This window comes from Lissotriton vulgaris, chromosome 7 (genome assembly GCF_964263255.1).
Source record: "Lissotriton vulgaris chromosome 7, aLisVul1.2, whole genome shotgun sequence".
Lineage (NCBI taxonomy): Eukaryota > Metazoa > Chordata > Amphibia > Caudata > Salamandridae > Lissotriton > Lissotriton vulgaris.
This window is the reverse complement of record NC_141695.1, coordinates 226,524,072-226,543,177: the sequence shown is the minus strand read 5'-3', so window position 1 is coordinate 226,543,177 and position 19,106 is coordinate 226,524,072. Positions and strand designations below refer to the sequence as shown.

The following is a 19,106-nucleotide window of genomic DNA, read 5'->3' as shown; positions in this document are numbered from 1 at the left end:
AACCTGTTGGTAGACCACCACCCCCGTATTAATTCCCTGGTGCCCCTGAGAATGAAGTTTCTGATGAAGAGCATTTATCTTCAGAAGAAAAAGATGAAGATAAACAAGACGAGAGGAAGACGCGTTCTACTTTAACTACTGAATGCAGGGCTACTCTTAGATCCGCTGCTCGTAAAGCAGCTTGTGGGAGTGCCTCCACCCTAGAACTCATAGCAATGGTTCAGCAGTGGATAGTGGTAGCTTTAGAGAAGTTACATTTCGTAGAGATGTTTACTTGGGAAGTAATACTCAGTTTTAGACACCATTCGGATGATTTATAGCCCTCTGATATAAATTATAATTATAAACAATTAAGTGATGGCACCTTTCTTCCTTCACAGGTGCCTGATCTAATTAGGCAAATGGTTAAATTGCGCACTGAGATGTCCCATCTGCAAGAGGAGAAAAAAAGCAGCTGGTAAAACTACAACTGAACAAACAGTTCAGACCCCGGAGCGACAAGAGGGAGCTACGGGGTCGGATATTAGTGATATTGAAGTTAGTATGAAACCCATGCATGAGGCCGCACCTCTGTATGTTCGCCCAAAGGGAACGGGAATGAATGATGGTAAAGTTTCAGATGATCCAAATGGATATTTTATGAAGAAGTGGAAGGATCTATTAGCTCCTGTACTATGACTCTGCCAGATATTGACATGTTTTTTGGACTTATTTTTCCCACTGATATGTGGATATCAATTCGTAAGGTAGGTGATGATGTAGCCTATGGTGATACTTGAGTACATTTAGAGCAAACAGATGCAGTTTGAGAGCCTGCGCAGAAACCACAACAGGAGAGATTAGATCTTCCCAAATCTATTGTGATTAAATTAAAAACTCTTATACCCCCTAAGAAAATAGATTGGACTACATTAGCGTTTTTTAAACAGAAAGCGGTTGAGTCTGTTTCTGATTTCATTGCACGATTTGAAGAGAAATTCCATGATTTTAGTGGGTAGTCATTGACAGATGACATGGGTAAGCATCTGTTCGTCGACTAATTTGTTGCTAACATGTTGCCAGAAATAGCTAAACGCCTAAAGGCCAGCAAGGACCACATCTTCCCCAGTCTCCCTTTTGACTATGGCTCAGTATTATGAGCGACAGGAATTGGAAGCAAAAGGCAAGGAGGATAAATAGGTTATGGATCTAAAAACGAAAGTTATGTTGGCTCAAGTCTATGGTCCTTCATTTAAAGGTGATGGTTGAGGTGGATATGTGATATACGCCCTGGTGTACCCCCTTTCCCTCGAGCAAATTTGTCTTCTGATCAGTGTGCTTATTGTAAAGAAATTTGACATTAGCGTGCTACGTGCCCCCTTTTGCAAGACCAGCAGTGTCAGCGGGGAAGAGGAAGTATGAAAAGCCGCCCAGGGAACACAGGAAATGTGTAATACCAGAATTGAGGCAGTTGATCACAATCCAATTTCTTTTAATACCTTTGATAGACAAAATCAATATCAAATGTCTGATTATTCGGCTGATGGTCCTAAGGATTCTGATTATGCATAAGAATGCCTGGGATGGAGTAAGAAACTGATTGAGGTCCCAGTAGATCACAGGGGTCCCTATGTCGATGCAAACATCTTGGGTTCTACTGATCAGTTTCTGGTTGATACAGGAGCTACTCGTAGTGCTCTGTCTAATCAATTGGTTGCTATGGCACCCCTGTCTGGCACATTTGATGGGAAAACTACACTTAGCCCACTGTCACAGCCACATGCATTTAGTCTTGATAAATTCACTGCAACATTTCTATTTCTGCTTTCCCCCTCACACACCAGATAACATTGTGGGTATCGATATGCTTAAACATTTTCGTGCTACAATAAGTTGTTTCCCAGAGTGTGTGCGTGTTATATTAAACAATAACTATCAAATGGTTGAGAGGTCTTGTCTTAATAAAGAGGATATTGCTTTGGCTCCATTACCTCGTAGCTTGTGGGCTACATCAGATACCGATGTGGGACAAATGGTTATCCCACTAGTACATATTCAAGTAAAGGAAGGTGCTTCTTTGCCTCGACTGCCCCAATATAAAATATCTTGGGAAGGCGAAGAAGCATTGATACACATTGTAAAGGATTTGATTAAGGTGGAGGTTGTGGAAGTAGCAATAACTATAATAGCCCTATTCTTCTATTTTGAAAAAAGTCACTGATTGTAAAATTTATAGATTCATCATTGACTTGCGAGAGGTCAACAAGATTGTTGTGCCCCCATATCTGGTAGTGTCTGACATCATGACACTTCTTACTATGGCTCCTCCTACTGCAACTACATCTGTGTGATCTATTTGAAAAATGCATTTTTCTCAATACCGATTCATCCTGACAGCCGGTAATTGTTTGGCTTCACTTTGAATAATCGATCATTCAGATTTTGTAGAGCTCCACAAGGGTATACAGAGAGTCCTAGCATTTATAGCCAGGCATTGAAAAGGCAGCTGGATTCTTTCCCTGTGCCAAAAGGGGTGGCTCTTATTTAATATGTCGATGGCATCTTGTTGGCTGCTGATACCCCATAACAGTGTGAAGAAGGAACACAGGGCATATTATCAAGAAAGGGCGATACATTATTACTGCTTTTATCGGCAGGAAACTGCCGCTAAAGCAGCGATAATGGGCATGATAATATGCCCTTGTGAATTCCCATAGAAGCCTAGGTTCTGGTGTTAACCTGGGCTTCTATGGGAATTCACAAGGTCATATTATCAAGCCCATTATCGCTGATTAAGTGGCAGTTTCCTGCCGATAAAAGCAGCGATAATGTATTGCCATTTCTTGATAATATGGCCCATTGTTATTGCTATTATTCCTTGCCTCTTATCATCACAAAGTCTCTCGGAAGAAAATGCAATATTGTAGACAGTAGGTTACCTATTTAGGTCACTTTCTGTCTAAGGAGGGAAGTGCACTCACAATAGATCGCATTTAAGCTATTTTAGACACTCCTGCGCCCTGTATTCAGAAGGATGTGTGTGCACTGATTGGCCTTACTTCTTTCTGTAGGCAGTGGATCCCTAGCTTTTCTCAAAGTGTTAAACCCTTAATGGACTACTGCATGCCAGCATGCTTTCCAACAGTTGTGTCAAGCTCTTTGTTCTGCACCAGTATTAGGAACTCCAGACTACAATAAAGCTTTCATGCTCTATTTACATGGTAGGGACAGCTGTGCTCACTCAGTTTTAACACAGGCCCACAGTGATAAGCAGCGTCCTTGTACATATTTCTCAGCTGTCCTTGATCCAGTCACCTGAGCGCTGCCTGGGTATTTTCGAGCGGAGGCGGTGGCGGTGACAGCTGTGCCATACGTCAATGTGAGGGAATAGTCTTGCCACACAGATTGCTTGTGCTAGTACCCCATTCAGTTGAGGCTCTTTTAAATCAAACAAAAACACAACATTTGACTAGTGCCCGCTTGACAGAATATGAATTGACACTTATGGCTCCTCATATCACACTGAAAAAATGCTCGACTCTGAATCCTGCTACATTATTGCCATTTCCAGGCACTCAGTCTCAGTCACAAGAGTTACATGACTGTATATCCCTTACTGAAGAACAAACAAAGGGTTGTGTTGACCTACAAGATTCGCCCCTTTCTAGTGTTGATGGGGAACTGTGGGTTGATAGGTCCTGCTTGAAGCTGCCTGATGGCATGACTTCTGCTGCCTATGCAATCACAACACTTCAGACAATAGTTGAGACAGCTTGTATCCCACAGAAGTCAGCTCAAGCAGCTAAGTTTATACCACTGACAAGAGCATGTGAGCTTAGTACAGATCTACTCGTTAACATCTACACCAATACCCAATATGCTTTTGGAGTGGCTTATGATTTTGGGCAACTCTGGAAGGAAAGGGGCTTTCTTACTTCACATGGGACGCAAATAGTGCATGGGAAATTAGTACACAACCTCCTTACTGCCTTGACATATCCTAAGAAAGTGCCAATTGTTAAGTGTAGCGCACACAAGAAAGTGACTGATAAAATAGGAAAAGGCAATGCCTTTGCGGATCACACAGCTCGTGAGACTGCAATGCAGTGAAGTACTACACCCATGTATGTAGTAAGGTCACAGGCTGAGCGTTGGCATTATGCAAGGTAAGAGGTGCTGGATATGCAACAATCTGCTTCTGTTGAGGAATTACCAAATGGTCTAAGGAGGGAACATTGGATGATGAGAGCTGTTGGAGGAATAAAGAAATGACAAAATGGAAGTTACCCACAGTCTGTTTACATCCTATGATTCACATTACACATGGGCTGGCACATGTTGGAGCTTCCTCAATGGCAAAGCTACTCCTGCAAGTTTGGGATCATCCAGATATTGCTGGTACAGCTAAAAAGATAGTCCAGTCTTGTCTGATCTGTCTCCAATATAATCCTTGAAAGGGAACACGATCCCCAGCAGGAGGGTTTGCCATACCTACAGCACCTTTTGAGGTCCTGCAAATGGAATACATACAGTTTGAGTGTTGTAATAACCTAAAGTATGTCTTGGTAGTGGTTTGCACCTTTGGTAAATGGTTGGAGTCATATGCTACGAAAGATAATACAGCTCTTAGTACAGCACAGGTGCTCCGAAAGGAGTTTTTCCCCACATTCGGCATTTGTCGAGTCTTGTGGATTGACAACAGACCCCCATTTCATTGGGAAAGTTGTTGATTACCTCATGAAAGGGTTAGGAATTAAACATAAGTTTCATGCTGCTTTTCACCCACAATTTCCTACCCTCAAACTAAAATTGGCCAAAATACAGGCTTTCACTTCTTTGAAATGGCCTAATGCACTGCCTGCTATCTATTGGATTGGTACCAAATACACAATCTGGCCTCACACCGTATGAGGTGGTTTTTGGAAGGCCAATAAATATTTGGGGGATTCCTAATCCACGCCCTATACTTGATGTACCGTATGTATTGATGAACTACTATTTTTCTCAGTTGACTGACAGTTTGTCTTCCAAACAGGTCGCAGGGTGAGGGCCATAATCTATGGCCTGGGGACTTTGTCCGAACAAATTCCTTACAGCCGACCAGCTCCTTGGAGCCTCGTTGGCGTGGCCCTGAGCAGGTGCTTTTGGGCACCAGGACTGCAGTTCGAGTGACTAACCAGAAGAACTGGGTCCACGCAACCCATTGTCGGAAGGTGTTGCAGGACCTAGTGAGCCCAGCTGTGTTGGCAGCTCATCGCAACATCGTGGACACAGAGAAAGGACAAGCCACGTCACCTGAAGGATCTGAGGAAGTCTTCCTGGACCACACAATCCCTGGTACATCTAGATATCAGCTGTGACCCTGGAAGAGAGACACTTTGTTGCTGAAAAAGACTGTTTGAGCCACTGTCCTGGGTAGTGAAAGACTGAGTTACAAAGGGGGATACTCTTTTAGTGGCTACTAGTCTCAACCTCAACAAAGAAACCAATGCTTTCCCAGGACCTGAGGGCACCATCTGGTCCATTGTTCAATGGCAAGATGAACATGGCTGCGGAGAAGAAATCAACTACTGAAAGAATCTGTGATCGAAAGAGTGTGTTCATTTTTGGACTCGCTTTAATTATTGTTCTGATTGCTACAATAACATGGGTTGTAGAGGGAGCAGCTCCTGCTTGAAAACTACTGACTGCTACTACTTCTGTCCCAATTGAGCACCAATATTTTACTCTCCCTTATCATGAGCAGAAGCATAGAATGTCCTATCTCAGCAATACGTTCATTCAAATGTTGCATCACACCCATAATGCGATGAACATTACCAACTGTTGGATGTGTGGAATGATGCCAGCTCATCAGAAAAAGGGAGGAACGCCTTTCATTCCTCTGCCGTTTTCACACAATGGTTCCTGCAGAGCTTGGTTTGCACTGTTGTGGGTCTCATATTGGTACTATTACCAACTTTGATGGAGGAAGACTTAACGCTCAGTTAAATAGAGTCTGTTATTCTGATGAGGAAGGAGATCCCCAAGCTAAATGAACTGTATGGGAAATGGAGGAGTATCACCGAGGAAATTCCTCCACGCGCAAAGTTTTCATTAACACTCGAACTGTCAAGGGTAATGGGCCTCCTGTTATAGCTGTTACTAGAGCTCGAGCAGACCTTTGTGTGAGCAGTATTGGCAGTATCCATGTGGGAAAAAGTGACTGTACTACAGTGCTGAACATTACTGTAACAAACAATAGTAGTTTTTTGTCCTCACATAACAGCTATTTTATTTGTAGAAGCAAAGGCTATTACCACCTACCTATTGGTTGGTCAGGTAATTTTTTGTGTCCTTTTTGCTACCACCTGTGTTTTTGGCACCTGCATTCTACCACAAAAAACTATAAACTGTATAATGACATTTCTAAGAGGACAATAAATCACAATGAGGTGGATCAAACTGATACTGCATTGCAGCAGTATATTGACTTTAATTTGGGACTCTTCTTCCTAAACAGCAGAAAAATAAGGCGCTTAACATATGTTGTAAAGGCTGTAACCAATCTGACAGCCATGGCACTTGGAAACATCATGGAAGAACTACATATTGTGAGAACTGTGGTGCTCCAAAACAGGATGGGTTTGGATGTGATCCTGGTAGACCGTGGTGGAGCATACCACATTATTGGGAGCAGCTGCTGTGTCTACATCCCTGACCATGCCCCTTCAGTTTTTGAAGCAAGTTCTAAGCAGCACCAGATAGCCACTGAAATCCATCAGGGTTCAGGAACGTGGACTTTGACTGGATGGCTATGGACTATGTTTACTGTATGGGGCTGGAAACCATTGTCAGTTCTATGTATATATGTTGTGAACCTTTTTATTTGTTGCCTATGTATCCAATGTGGCCCGGTGCTCTGTTCCCTTTGTGCTTCTACCTGTACCTCATGTATAGCAGCTAAACAAAATGTCAAGAATGTAAATATCTGACTAGTAATAGACCAAGAAATTAGTGAGTTAATGATGATTGATGTCCGTGGTATCTTCCATGCTCCTTCTAAATCATGGAGTTGTCTTCAACTAATGCTAAAAGGGCCGTCTGTGGAATTAAACAATAATTGCTGTTAGCATGAGCTGAAGCTATCTTGTTTGAAACATCCATTTTGTTGGCCTTGGGATTCTGCCGTCTTCACTGTTGCCTGCTTTTCTATTCTGCTTGAGTTATCAACCTTAGTTAACTCCTTCTGTACAGAGCAAGAGCAATGTATGAGCTCAGAAAGGACTGTAGTTGCTAGAATGCACCTAGTTGAGAATGTAACTGTCTATCATATCCTACTGATGTAAGCAGTTCTGTTTTCCCTTCCACTTTGCTGAGTAAGTGATCTTCATCCGCCCGTGTTGGTCAATATATATTCCTGTGTTGGCATGTACCTTCTATTTGTAACTACATACTTACAAGTGCAGAAACCTCTGTATAAAAGCACCATGACCTGTGTATTCAAGCTACTACCTCCTGGAACACTTGAGGGTGTTGTATGGATGTGGTCTCACTCATGAGTGAATAAACTTCTTATTTTGAATTCCAACTTCAGTGCCAAGATCTTCTTTTTTAGTCTAAGGACCCAAGGACAAACTTAAGGGTGAACCCTGCAGCGTGTGCCCCTGAAAAGGCACATTTCCACAACAGGACACAGAAAGGGGTTGGATAAAAGTCTGTTGACCAACTAACAAATCATGTTCTTTAAATGCCACGGTGATCAGAAACAACTGGACCTGGATTTCACATTGCTGTTAACCTCCTTCTGACACTCGGAGAGTGTTTGATGACTTTTCCTCCAAAGCTTCATTCGGATCTGTGGGCAAAAGTATCCTATGGGCAGTTCCGTAGCATTGGATTGAAAGTCACCGTCATCTCGCTTAAGGCTCCCAGCACCTCAGAAACAAATACTAAGGGCTAGATGTATATGTTGGCAGAGAGGAAACTATGTTGCAATGGCCACAGAGTTCCCTCCCAGCCAACATGGTGGTTTGCTGATTTAAATATGGACAGACCATAGTTTGACAATGGAGACAACACCGTCTTAGCCATGGTCAAACTCCTTCGATGACCCGAAGAAGTAAGGGTCATCGAAGATTTGGCTCTGTGTCTGGGCACTTAATTTAGATGGTTGAACTTATAGCTATTTTTCAATGCCCATTACTGCCAGGAGAAACCTGGCAGTAGGGGTTAATGAGCAGTGCACAAGGCAGGGTACGTTGTTGTTTTTATTTTCTAAAAGATAATCCCTCATTTGGATTTTCTTTATGAAAATAAAAAAAAAATTGTATGATTGACGTATGGCTCACAGAGCTTTCCATTAAGCTTACAATGCATCGGCCGTGACAGAGGTTCTTGTCAATGCTTGAAATGTCTGCTGGGCAAGCAAACATTTCAAAATTTGGCTGGTGGCACCTCTGTTAGGATGATGGAGGAATTTTAAAAAGCTCCAGCATTCCAGCAGGACCATTCTGGTTCTAGTGCCCAGCCTTGTGTTCCGTAGAGACTACTACAATTTAGGTGGCAGACAGCTCAGGAATGATTATTCTTCTCAAAGATTGGCAAAGTTCCTGTCTGTGTTGGGGCTTAGAAGAGATATCAATATTTTTTTTCCAAAAAAGTGGAAATGTTTCGATCTGAAATAGGACTTAGATCTGTTTTCAAACTTTGAGACTTCCAAACTTCCACCAGGATAAATTCACTTTGTGTATCCCACCAGAGCTACATCGCGGTTTGCCTCAACTAATGCATAGGTCTACCACGACCACTGCTATTTGCTTTAAAAACTTTAAAAACACATATCACCAGTTCCCTTTATTAGATTTTTGTTGTTTCAGTCTTATTTTACTCATAATTCAGTGTAAAGGTTTTGTGTTTTATGGGACTTTTTCTACTGTGTACTGCTTAAATACATTACGCACTGGCTTTGGTTTACACCCCCCTGCCTTGGCTCACGTTACCAAGGATTTAAAATTGGTTTATTTAATTTAATTTCCGTGACACCTAGGAGGTGGTGCCACTATCTTTTGACATGGACACATGTGCACCCTAAATAAAAATTGTTTACAATCAGTCAATTTGCTTATTTTGTCATTTCTGTCTCCTGGGTCTACATAGATTCATACAATTTACGCCAACTTAGTTGACTAAAGACATGTGCTAAAATGTACTTTAAAAATGTGTTTGCTCTGTCTGCCATGCTCTATGAGACTTCAATTTGAGATGCATCTCTACCTAACTTGCTACTTACACTTCTGTGAAATCACTTGCCAGATTTCATTTTGATCTTGTTGACATGTTTTTCCACCCATTTCACAAAGCCATTTAACCAGAGAATGTGCTCACTATACATATTCATACAGTCATCCGACTAATGTATGACATACACACATCATTTAAGATAAGTGAATGTAGTCTAACAGCCAGAGTTGCTGACTATGGTTTTGGAAAACTAGGTTTGAGACCAAGGGTAGGCTCAACATGCATTGATTCTGTGCCAAGTACCTAATCTCCTCTGCTTGGAATAACATTAATCTGACTTTGTGTAATGTAATCTGGTGATCATGTAAAGAGCTCTAATGTCCCTGGGCCATGTTTGTGCTATATAAAACTGCAAAATATATCTGTATTTTAAATTGCACTACAAGGCATTGTTTTAACACAAAAATGGATGAGGCCTTACCCCACGCTTTGCTTCAGAAAGAGTTTTTAACATTTGCTAAAATTACTGGTATAAACAGCAACATTTTTCAGAAGCCTTGTGATCTTAGAGAACAAATGCCATAAGCGAGCACCCCACTCTGAAAAGTGTCCCAGTTCCAGAGTTCAGCGTAGGGTACAATCTACCACTTTTATGTCTGATAAACACATATTAAAGAGCATAGTCACTGTTGTGACATTTACAAACAATTGTTGTTAGAGAGAAACACACAACTTTGTACATCTTTCCTTGCGCCAGATGTACAACGGTTTTTAGCGTTCGCAAACAGGTTTTAGACTCATTTGCGCTTGCTAAAAACCTTGGGCCTATGTACAAAACCTATTTTGCGACTCGCTAATCAATTAGCGACTCGCAAAATACGTTTTGTGACTCGCTATAGGAAGGGGCGTTCCCTTCCTAAAAGTGACTCATGAGCCATGTATGAATGTTTTGCAACAGCTATTGTGGTCGCAAAACACTCCCAAGGTACCACCTGCTTCCATTTGCAAATGTATGCAAAAATATTTTTTTTAGGGCAGGCAGTGATCCCAGGGACCACGTCCTGCCCTTAAAAAATAAAACATAATCATTTCATTTTTTTAAATGCATCCCGTATTCCTTTCAGGAAAACGGGTTGCATTTTTTTTTTAAAAAAAAGCTTCTTTAATAACAGCAATCCCAAACATGGTGGTCTGCTGAGCACAGCAGGCCACCATCCCTGGGAGTACCAGCTATTCCCAATAGGTTCCCAAAATGCGAATGCCTCAATAAAATTAATGATGCAGGCGTTTTGCGACCCCATTGGGAATCGCAATAGGTCTCTGACACTGTTGTACCCAGTAAATTGCGACTCGCAATTTGCGACTCACAATCAACAAATTGCGACTCACAATTTACTAGGGTTGTACATCTGGCTCTATGTTATTTTAGTGATTCACAGCAATCTGAAAGCATCTCTACTATTACATAACAAAACAGCCACCAGCAATTGCGTTGAAGCTAGATCACTAAGTGGCTTGCAAAGTTTGTCATTCTAAAAACTGTGTCGTGTTTCTCAAAAGTTCGGGAAGCGTTGATATAAAGTTCACTGGGGTAAACTTCTATACACATTTCAAGCCTGCCTCATTGTAAAGATCAGTGTAATGTTTGAAACTGTCAAAGAACCATTGCTGAAGATGTGATGGTAAAGGACTCAGGGGCATATTAGTAAGAATCTCGTTAAAATGATCGCCGTTTTAGCGGCAGGAAACTGCTGCTAAAACGACGATAATGGGCTTGCTAATATGCGTTATAGAATTCCAATAGAAGCCCAGGTTAGATGTGCAGGACATCTACCGGGGCTTCTATTGGAATTCCATAACGCATATCAGCAAGCCCATTATCGATGTTTTCGCAGCAGTTTCCTGCCGCTAAAACGGCGCTAATTTTAACGAGGTTCTTGCTAATATGCCCCTAAGAGTTGTCCTTCCATGACCCCCAGGAGGTGCTAGTGGGGAGTGATGAGGGCCACTAACAGAGCGCTCTGCCAATTGTGGAGAGCCAGCATGGGTCTGCCAGTGTCCCCTGTGCATCAGTTCATCAATCGTGGAAGGGCTGGGATTGTTTCAGCAAACTTTCCATTATAATGACTCACCAGGTGGGTAACAGGGGACCCTGCTGTACCTTCGGCCCCAGGGGCTCCAAAACCCAGGTGCCCGCAAACACTCGGATGGCTCCCATTGAAACCAAGGCTAGTGAATGTCTGAGAGATTCAGGGTCCCTCGTCGCATTCTGCGGAGGTCCCCCTCATTGTGAGTCCTGCCACTATGACTCACACATTGTATGATTCAAAAGTACACCCTAGGATATATACGTACTGCATCAGTTGTGCTGTCTTTGCTAAACTCATAGATAGATCCAGATACATGTATATATACTGATGCAATATACACTTTTCTCTTCACGCGGATATGCCTATTAGCTCAGGTGTATACTACGGAACACGCTCAGTTATGCGCTCCTTGACACACAGATATTTTCACTGCTTTCCCATATGCACCGTCATGTGCACTTGGATATCCTTGGTTTCTCAGACATACACCAAGGTAGGCCGTCCCTGAGATACCCAGCCATGCTTGATAGATAGTGTAAAAACACTCTGCCATACGTACCTGGTGTGCAGACACCCGCCGATCCATACCCACTCCATGTCGTCTTTCCAAAAGTAAGGAGCTCGAATGGAGCCGTGCCCTCGATCAAGTTCATGAGAAATGGTTCGAAAAAACGAAAGTAACCCCAAGAATAATCTGTGCCCAACATTGGAACCCAATTCACACCGCTGAGTGGCGCTTTGTTCAAAGTCATTCCCGTTGTTGCTGACGTGGGGGTCACCAGCATGACGTAGTTCACAAATTTGTCCTGACCGTATATGTAGTAGGACGTGCAGTAGCTGGCGACATCCGGTATGTTTATAAAGAAGTGGTTCCAGCCGGTGTGGAACAGAATGACCTGGACACCTTCGGTGGCCGTGATGGCGAGAGGACTCGATGCTGTCACCTCACGCTTTAGCACCTGGCCAGCAACCAGGTCGAACGAGTTTTGAAGGATTCCTGCTCCCACGACCACGCGTGTGTTTTTGTAAGCTGTGATATAGACAAAGTCAGATATCTGCTGGTAGAAGACTGCGGGCACAATAAACGTTTTACCCCAGCTGCTGGTGGGCCGCAGCTGCTCATACACATGGTCGCCGTTTTTGCTGTTTTCAATTGCAAGCGAGTGTCCGGTCAGCACACCTGAAGGTTTTGAGGACACGATCCTGGTGCCGGACAGGTCCTCCCAGGTCTGGATCTGGACGGCCTCCAGTGGCTTGAGCGTCACTGTCAGGGTGCTTCCCTTCGCGTAGACCACGCCCTGGAAATAGACTGCACCTTTCAGGTACATGGTGATGGTGTTGGTTTCTTCGTTGGTGAAGACACAGAACTCTTTCAGGCCTCCTGGTGCTCCATTCGGTGGCGTCACAATATAGTACTCTGTGCCCCAATCTTCAACTGGGTACAAGACGGAGGTGTCAGAGGAGTACAGCTTATAGTTGAGTGAAACCAGAGAGATGTCTTTGTTTGCCTTGAATGTGAATACTTTGTTGAATATGCCTGTCCCAACCATGTCCATACCGCTCAACGTGGAGCTAATCACGAACGGCCACGTCTTATACCGATCCAAGAAAAAGGATCTAATCCAGGACTCCCCTAATGTCACATTGACCTGTGTCGAGTCAGAGTAGCTCCGGATGACAACTGATAATTCTGCAACATACCAAGACGCTTTGTCATTCTCCATGAACACTGTGACGAAGTTTCTCCCCAGAGGGCCCGTTGAACAGGGACCTGTAAAACACAAGAACAGAGCCAATCAAGATACAGCCACTGCAGGGAAATTACCATTGATCTGCAGACAGATGTCTGGCCAAATGCATCATTTAACAGTCACCCTGTGCATTGCCAATTCTCTAAAAACTCATTGCACCCCTGCTAATATCCTGCCATATGATGGCAAAGTTTGGTAATGCCCAGCTGAAACCTGAGTGCCTCTCTCAGCCCTGGTCCTATAACCAATAGCAAAAAGCATACTGCCTTGTAGGCCCAACACAGACATTATAATTAGAAGCTCCAGCAGGACTAGTTCAGTTGGCGGAGGACCAAGACTGGCTGAAAGTCGCCCTCATGACCCGGATACAGTTAGCAGCTATAAGAATGGTAGACCTCACTTCAATGCACACACTCGCTTTCTGCCATTATCATCCGTGTTTGCAGCAAACCAAATACTGGCAATGCCACGTTTCTGACAGGTGCAAAAATGATACTTAATACATCTAGCCTGCTGTGATTTAGGTGGGGAGAAAAGTTTCCAGTCTTATCGGAGAAGGCAGCGCCGCCATCTTCCACAGGAGGAACCCCAGTGTTCAGTTTCGGTTTTACTCTATTGTAAAGTTCATACAAGCTTTGACAACACCCTTCTGAACACCTGACCCAGAATTATTGCCTTTGCATTGCTTGATCACAGCAGAAATATGTCTGACACGGATGCAGTTGCTGAAAATCAACTCTATCTAAAACATTTATCCATTAGTTTCTTACAGTTAAAACAAGCCAAAAGGTCTGAAATGCGAGATCTATGAGCACTACCACTCCAAGGCCGGCCCTGCACTTCAGACCTTTTGACATTTCTTTTTGGCTTTGCTGTGCAGCATCAACAATAAGCATTTTTTTTGCTGATGCTGTGCAGCATTGGGAAAAAAGGATAGAAAAATAAGTGATAATGCAGGTAAGGAGCATCTTCATTTCTATTTCGTAGGCGTGTGCATTCTTAATGACGCCTCCACATACATGATTCATTACATATGTGTGCACATCGACCATTATGGTCAGGAACTGGGACTGATGTGTCATCTTGTACTTGTAATGCATGATGAGTTCTGCCAGATGTACATTAGAATGTATTCTGGGTTTCGTAGAGAGATGCTCAGTTACGATTCATACCTCTTTAAGTATAGCATTAGGAGTGCTAGAGGTGATATATATTTACTGGAATTCTGCAGCTATTTGTAAGACTGTTAAGGTTTGATTTCAGTGGTGGAACTGCAGGAGATTATTGAGTTTGGTTCCAGCCCTGGAACAGATACGTTACTGCTGTTAAAGTTTGGTTCTGGTGCTGAAATAACAGGATCGCTGTTATCAGAGTTGAATCCATCACTGATACAGCTAGTAAACCACAGTCTAGGTTTGGGGCCCAAACTATATACTATGCTCATGGTTGTGTTCTGAGACATGTTTTACAGTGCTACTTTAGTGGGTAGAAAAGTTAGTGCTGCAGCCCACTAGTAGCATTTAATTTACAGGCCCTGGGTACATGTTGGTCTATAGATATGCTATTGACTTATAGATAAATGAAATGTGTATAATAATTTTACCATGTTTAAGAAGGGAGAGCCCAAATACTATACCACTGCTTAGCCGAAGTAAAGTTTGCAGATTCCTAAAAGCCCACAAACACGGGTTCAGTAAAAGAAGTCAAAAAACATGGGGGGACCCTGCAGAAAGGGCTTAGCCGAACCAGAAGTATGACCAAGTTCTAACAGAAGAGAACACATACAAACACGAACACCTTAATGGTGCTTTATTATGAAATATCTGAATATGTCTCGAAGCACAAGCTCACAACACCAGACACAGACAATTCTTGAATGCCTATTGTTGGGAATTGTTGGTGTTGCAGGACAGGGTAAAGAGAACTGTTTGTTTATTCTCTGCACTGTGTGGCCTTTCAAATAAAGGAATACAATTTACTTTGACTAAGTAAGTTAATTCTCATTGTAATGTGCAAATATTGCAGTGCCTGAACTGTTGAATATAATTCCATAAGCAAGGTATAACATTGGCATAGGAGGTTATTTAATGCAATGAAATTGGAATTTATATGCCAATCAGGTAAATTAGATAATGGAATGAAATTTAAAATGTATGCAAAAAGGTTTAAGTTAACCATAACCACATCTGTATGACTTAAACCCTATGGGCCTTATTAATGGGATTTTGCCATAGGGCAGCGCTGTAGGCCTCCCTGCTGCGCTGCCCTACAGCTAAAGGAAAGGGCAGGAATGCTCTGTGTCTATATGATATGGCACACAGCTGTAATTTTCCCCTGCGCCAGCACAACAACAACAACAACAACAAAGGGGCTTGTAAAGCGCCTGGTGACGCCATCACGGCGTGTCCCCGCGCTGTGGAGAAAAGTCAGGGCCAATAGAAGGTTTTACAGGGAGAACAGATGGGTTTTTAAGCTTTTCCTGAAGGTGGTCTCAGAGGCTGTTGTGCGCCAAGGCAGGTACCTTTGCATCATGGTGCAAGGGTGCCTGCATTACGGGTGTAGCGACCAGCTTCAAGTAATGACGCTACACAGTAATTACTTTAGACGAGCTCTTTATTTACGTCTAGTCACATCACCGTCCCTGCTCTAACTGCCTTAACCTTGTCCCCTTAGCTCCTCCTGTTCCTGTTCCTCCCCCTAGCTCCACCCCAACCACTAGACTGCATCACGATATTACATCTCTCCCCTTGTTAACAAAATAAACTTAGCGTCCACCATATCTGTAGTTCCTCGATCAGCCACGCGGGTCTGCAGGCCGCCTGTTTAAGCTATGAAGACACATATCCAGTTCAATGGTGTGGCTTCCTCTTGCCTTGACAAAAGTCTCCTTGACTACAGAAGTGCATCTTTGAATTTGCGAAATGTCTCGTGTGATCTTCTTGTTTCCAGATTCATGGCGGTATCCGATAGGCTTCTGTGTCATCCACTCATCTTCAGTCTCCGAGGCGATCATAATTGCTCCTCGTGAGGTGACCATGAAGGGCTCAGCGTGATGGTGAAGGTCTGTCTTCCTTTGGGGCTCTTGTTCGATTGACGCTTGATCTGCTTCATGAGAGGATGTTGTTCTGGTTCTCTTCCGAGCACGGGCATATAATTTTACTTTCTTTTGTCTTGTCCAGTCGAGGGCAGCACTGTCCTCCTGTTCAATGTCATGCATGCCAGACGGTGATACACTGTTTGAAAAGATCAGCCTAGTTTGGTCCAGGGACTCATTTGCCATCCTAGTCTGGTCCGGGGACTCATTTGCTGCCGCTGGTTGTCTCACCCACTCCCACTCGCGCTTGGGACTGGTGAACCCTTTGACTATCTGAGCATGTGCATGTTTACCTCTCCTCCTCTGATGATTTGTCTCTGTCAACACGTCAGGTTTTCCTTGCGGAGTGACTGGATAGTCCTTTCTCATCTGATGTGTAATGTCCCTTATATCTGTTTTCATTAGGTAGGTCCTTTGAGTCAGCCTCGCTGACCCCCTCAGGGGTGACGGTATATTCTTTATGTCTCGACATACCTGCGACTGACATGACAGGTTGTCTTGTGCTGTGATTGGGTCTCCAGAGACATTGGTATGAGATAGTTTGCTCTTGATGGGAAGAATGTCCTTTGGTTCGATGGTGTGTTCAGGTGATTGATGCCATGGACGTTGTCGGAACCATGACTCGGTCGACCCGAGGGATCGAATAGACATGCTTTCTGAATCGGAGGAGTCTTTTGCTGATTTCCTTCGAGAACGTTTCTTTGGGTGTGCCTTGAATGGTAGATTTCTGACACAGGTAGGCCGTGAGAGGCTGCTCCTAGAGTCGGAGTTGCTTTGAGATATTTCTCTGGGTACCTTTCTCGAAGTGGCTCGGTGCCATCTTACCTGAGAGGTTGTTTGATAACCACATGTTTATTTCCGGTGTTTGATCCCAGGGTACTTCGTCTCAGCCTCTCTTGTATAATGATAATGGCCTCCTCTCAGTTTCCTTGTTGTCTCGGGTGTCATGAGTGCATTTGTCTTCGCCTCTCCGGTGTCTGAGTGAATCACTCCACCTTATGTGGTTTGCTTCTTCTTCTTTTTTGTTTGGTGCACTGGCATCCGTGCCATGGGGTTGATGTGTCCCACTGCTTGATGCTTCCTCGGGCTCATCTACAGAATTTGGCGAATAGTGAGATGCTCGTGGGTGTTCGTGCGCCGAGTTCCAGTGTTGACATGATTGGTCCAATCTTCTATAGTTTGTCTTTCTTACCCGCTTGTTGTGCAGGCTGTCATCTTGTCCATGGGTGCGATCTGTCCCACTTGACGCTTCATCCTCTTCAGAATAGTTTGTGCCATACTTTGAATGACTCCTTGAGGGTGAACAGCTCCTTGAGGTTGTCTTTTGTATTGTTGACTCGGAGTATTCCATGTCACTTTGTCTCTCCCGCTGTTTTATCTCTGGTCTGCCTTCACCCTCCCTCTTTCTGGTTTTGTTTGTTTCTTGAGCTTCATTCCCGGACATGAGGGATGTCTCTTTCCGGGTATCTTGGTGTCTTGCATTCGGGTGCAGTTCCTTCGATCTGTCTCTTGCTTTGAGTCGCACTCCAACTTCGGCCTTCCTGATGATTTACTTTAGCGACCAATACCCTCGAAGGATCTTGCACTTCGGGTTAGAATTTGAACAGCCTTCGATTATCCAGAGCCGAACTGCTTCCTCATTTGTAAGTGTCTTGAAATGGCAGCATTGTACCAGACCTTGCAACCGGTTGATGAATTTTGGCAATGGTTCTCCTGGTTCCTGCCGTGCTGTGTTGAATGCGATGCGATCGTGATCCACGTCTGCCTGTGCGTGGAAATGGGCATGTAGCTTCTCTTGGAGTCTTTCATAGGTCTCTGTGTCCTTTTCAGGAAATGTTCTGACTAAGCATCGGCACGACCTACTAGCTGGAGGAGTAGTATCAGACATTTTTCATCTCTTCGTTTACCGACAAGCGTCCAGAAAATTGTCCAGTGATTCCAGCCACCGGGTCCATTTAGGACCCAAACTCTGACTGTCAGTGTGCTTCAATGGGGGTGGTACTTCAATGCAGAGATTGGACCGTTGTGTTGCTTTTCCCCCGCCATGAGGGAGGAAGATTCTGATCCGCTACAGTCACAGGACTGTTCACTAAGCTTCCCGTCTTCTTTGCTGACTGTCTCCGGCGAGATCTTTGGTCTGGTCGTTTCCTTTAAGGTTGGTAAGCTTCGCAACTATATCATTATGCGCCAGTGAGTGAAACTTGGATTTCTTGAGTTCCGAATGCCCACCACTCAGCTACACTATGCGTGACTCGTGGCTCGCTTCCTTTAGAGTCGCATGCTGGCAGCAGGTGATTTGTGGCTCTTCTGTGAGGATGCATGGCACATTTGACATCTTGTTCATGCATCTCCTTCTGGACTAGTGCCGGGTATTCAATTGCTTCGTTGATGAGAGAAGGCTTCCCTGATATTCGTCTACTCATGTTTCTGGATCATTTGATTTCTTAGCTCCTCTTGCTGTTGATCATTTATCTTCGCGTGGTGCTGAAAGTTTACTTTGGTACTTGCCTTTTGCTCGTGTTTGTTACGTTCGGGATCTGCATTTGCTTGGTGCATTCAGGATTTGCACTTGCTTGTGTTTGTCGCATTCAAGATTTGTGTGGGCTGTGCTTGTTTACATCGAGGCTTGCATTCTCTTGGGCTTCCTTATACTTTCAGCATGCGTTTGCTTGTGCTTGTTGCGCTGTAAATCTTGACTTTGCCAGGGCTTGTTGCTAACAGTCACTTTTGTTCATTCTATTTTCGTTGCTTATACCAGTGCTTGTTTGTGTTCACCATTGTCTCTATTTGTCTCATGCATTTGCTTATTCTCGTTTCGTTAGTCTGCTTGTATTAGCTTATGCTTGTTCTATTGCACTTCTTGCATTTGCTTAGGCTTGTTTCATCACACTACCTGTATTGGCCAGTGGTTGTTCGTTTGCCTTTGTCAATGCTTACTCCTTTACAGTTCCCAGTGTTTGGTCTTTTACA

General features: G+C 43.7%; 1 protein-coding gene across 1 annotated transcript in view; it reads right to left on the bottom strand.

The window, feature by feature from the left end:
• The window catches only part of LOC147701265 (IgGFc-binding protein-like), a 441,798-nt gene extending 427,656 nt beyond the window's left edge, over nucleotides 1–14,142 (bottom strand). The window contains 2 exon segments of the mRNA XM_086929330.1: nucleotides 11,851–13,062; nucleotides 13,890–14,142. Coding sequence (XP_086785456.1) covers nucleotides 11,851–13,062; nucleotides 13,890–14,142 — 1,465 coding nt within the window.
• Between the last annotated feature and the right edge of the window lie 4,964 nt (nucleotides 14,143–19,106).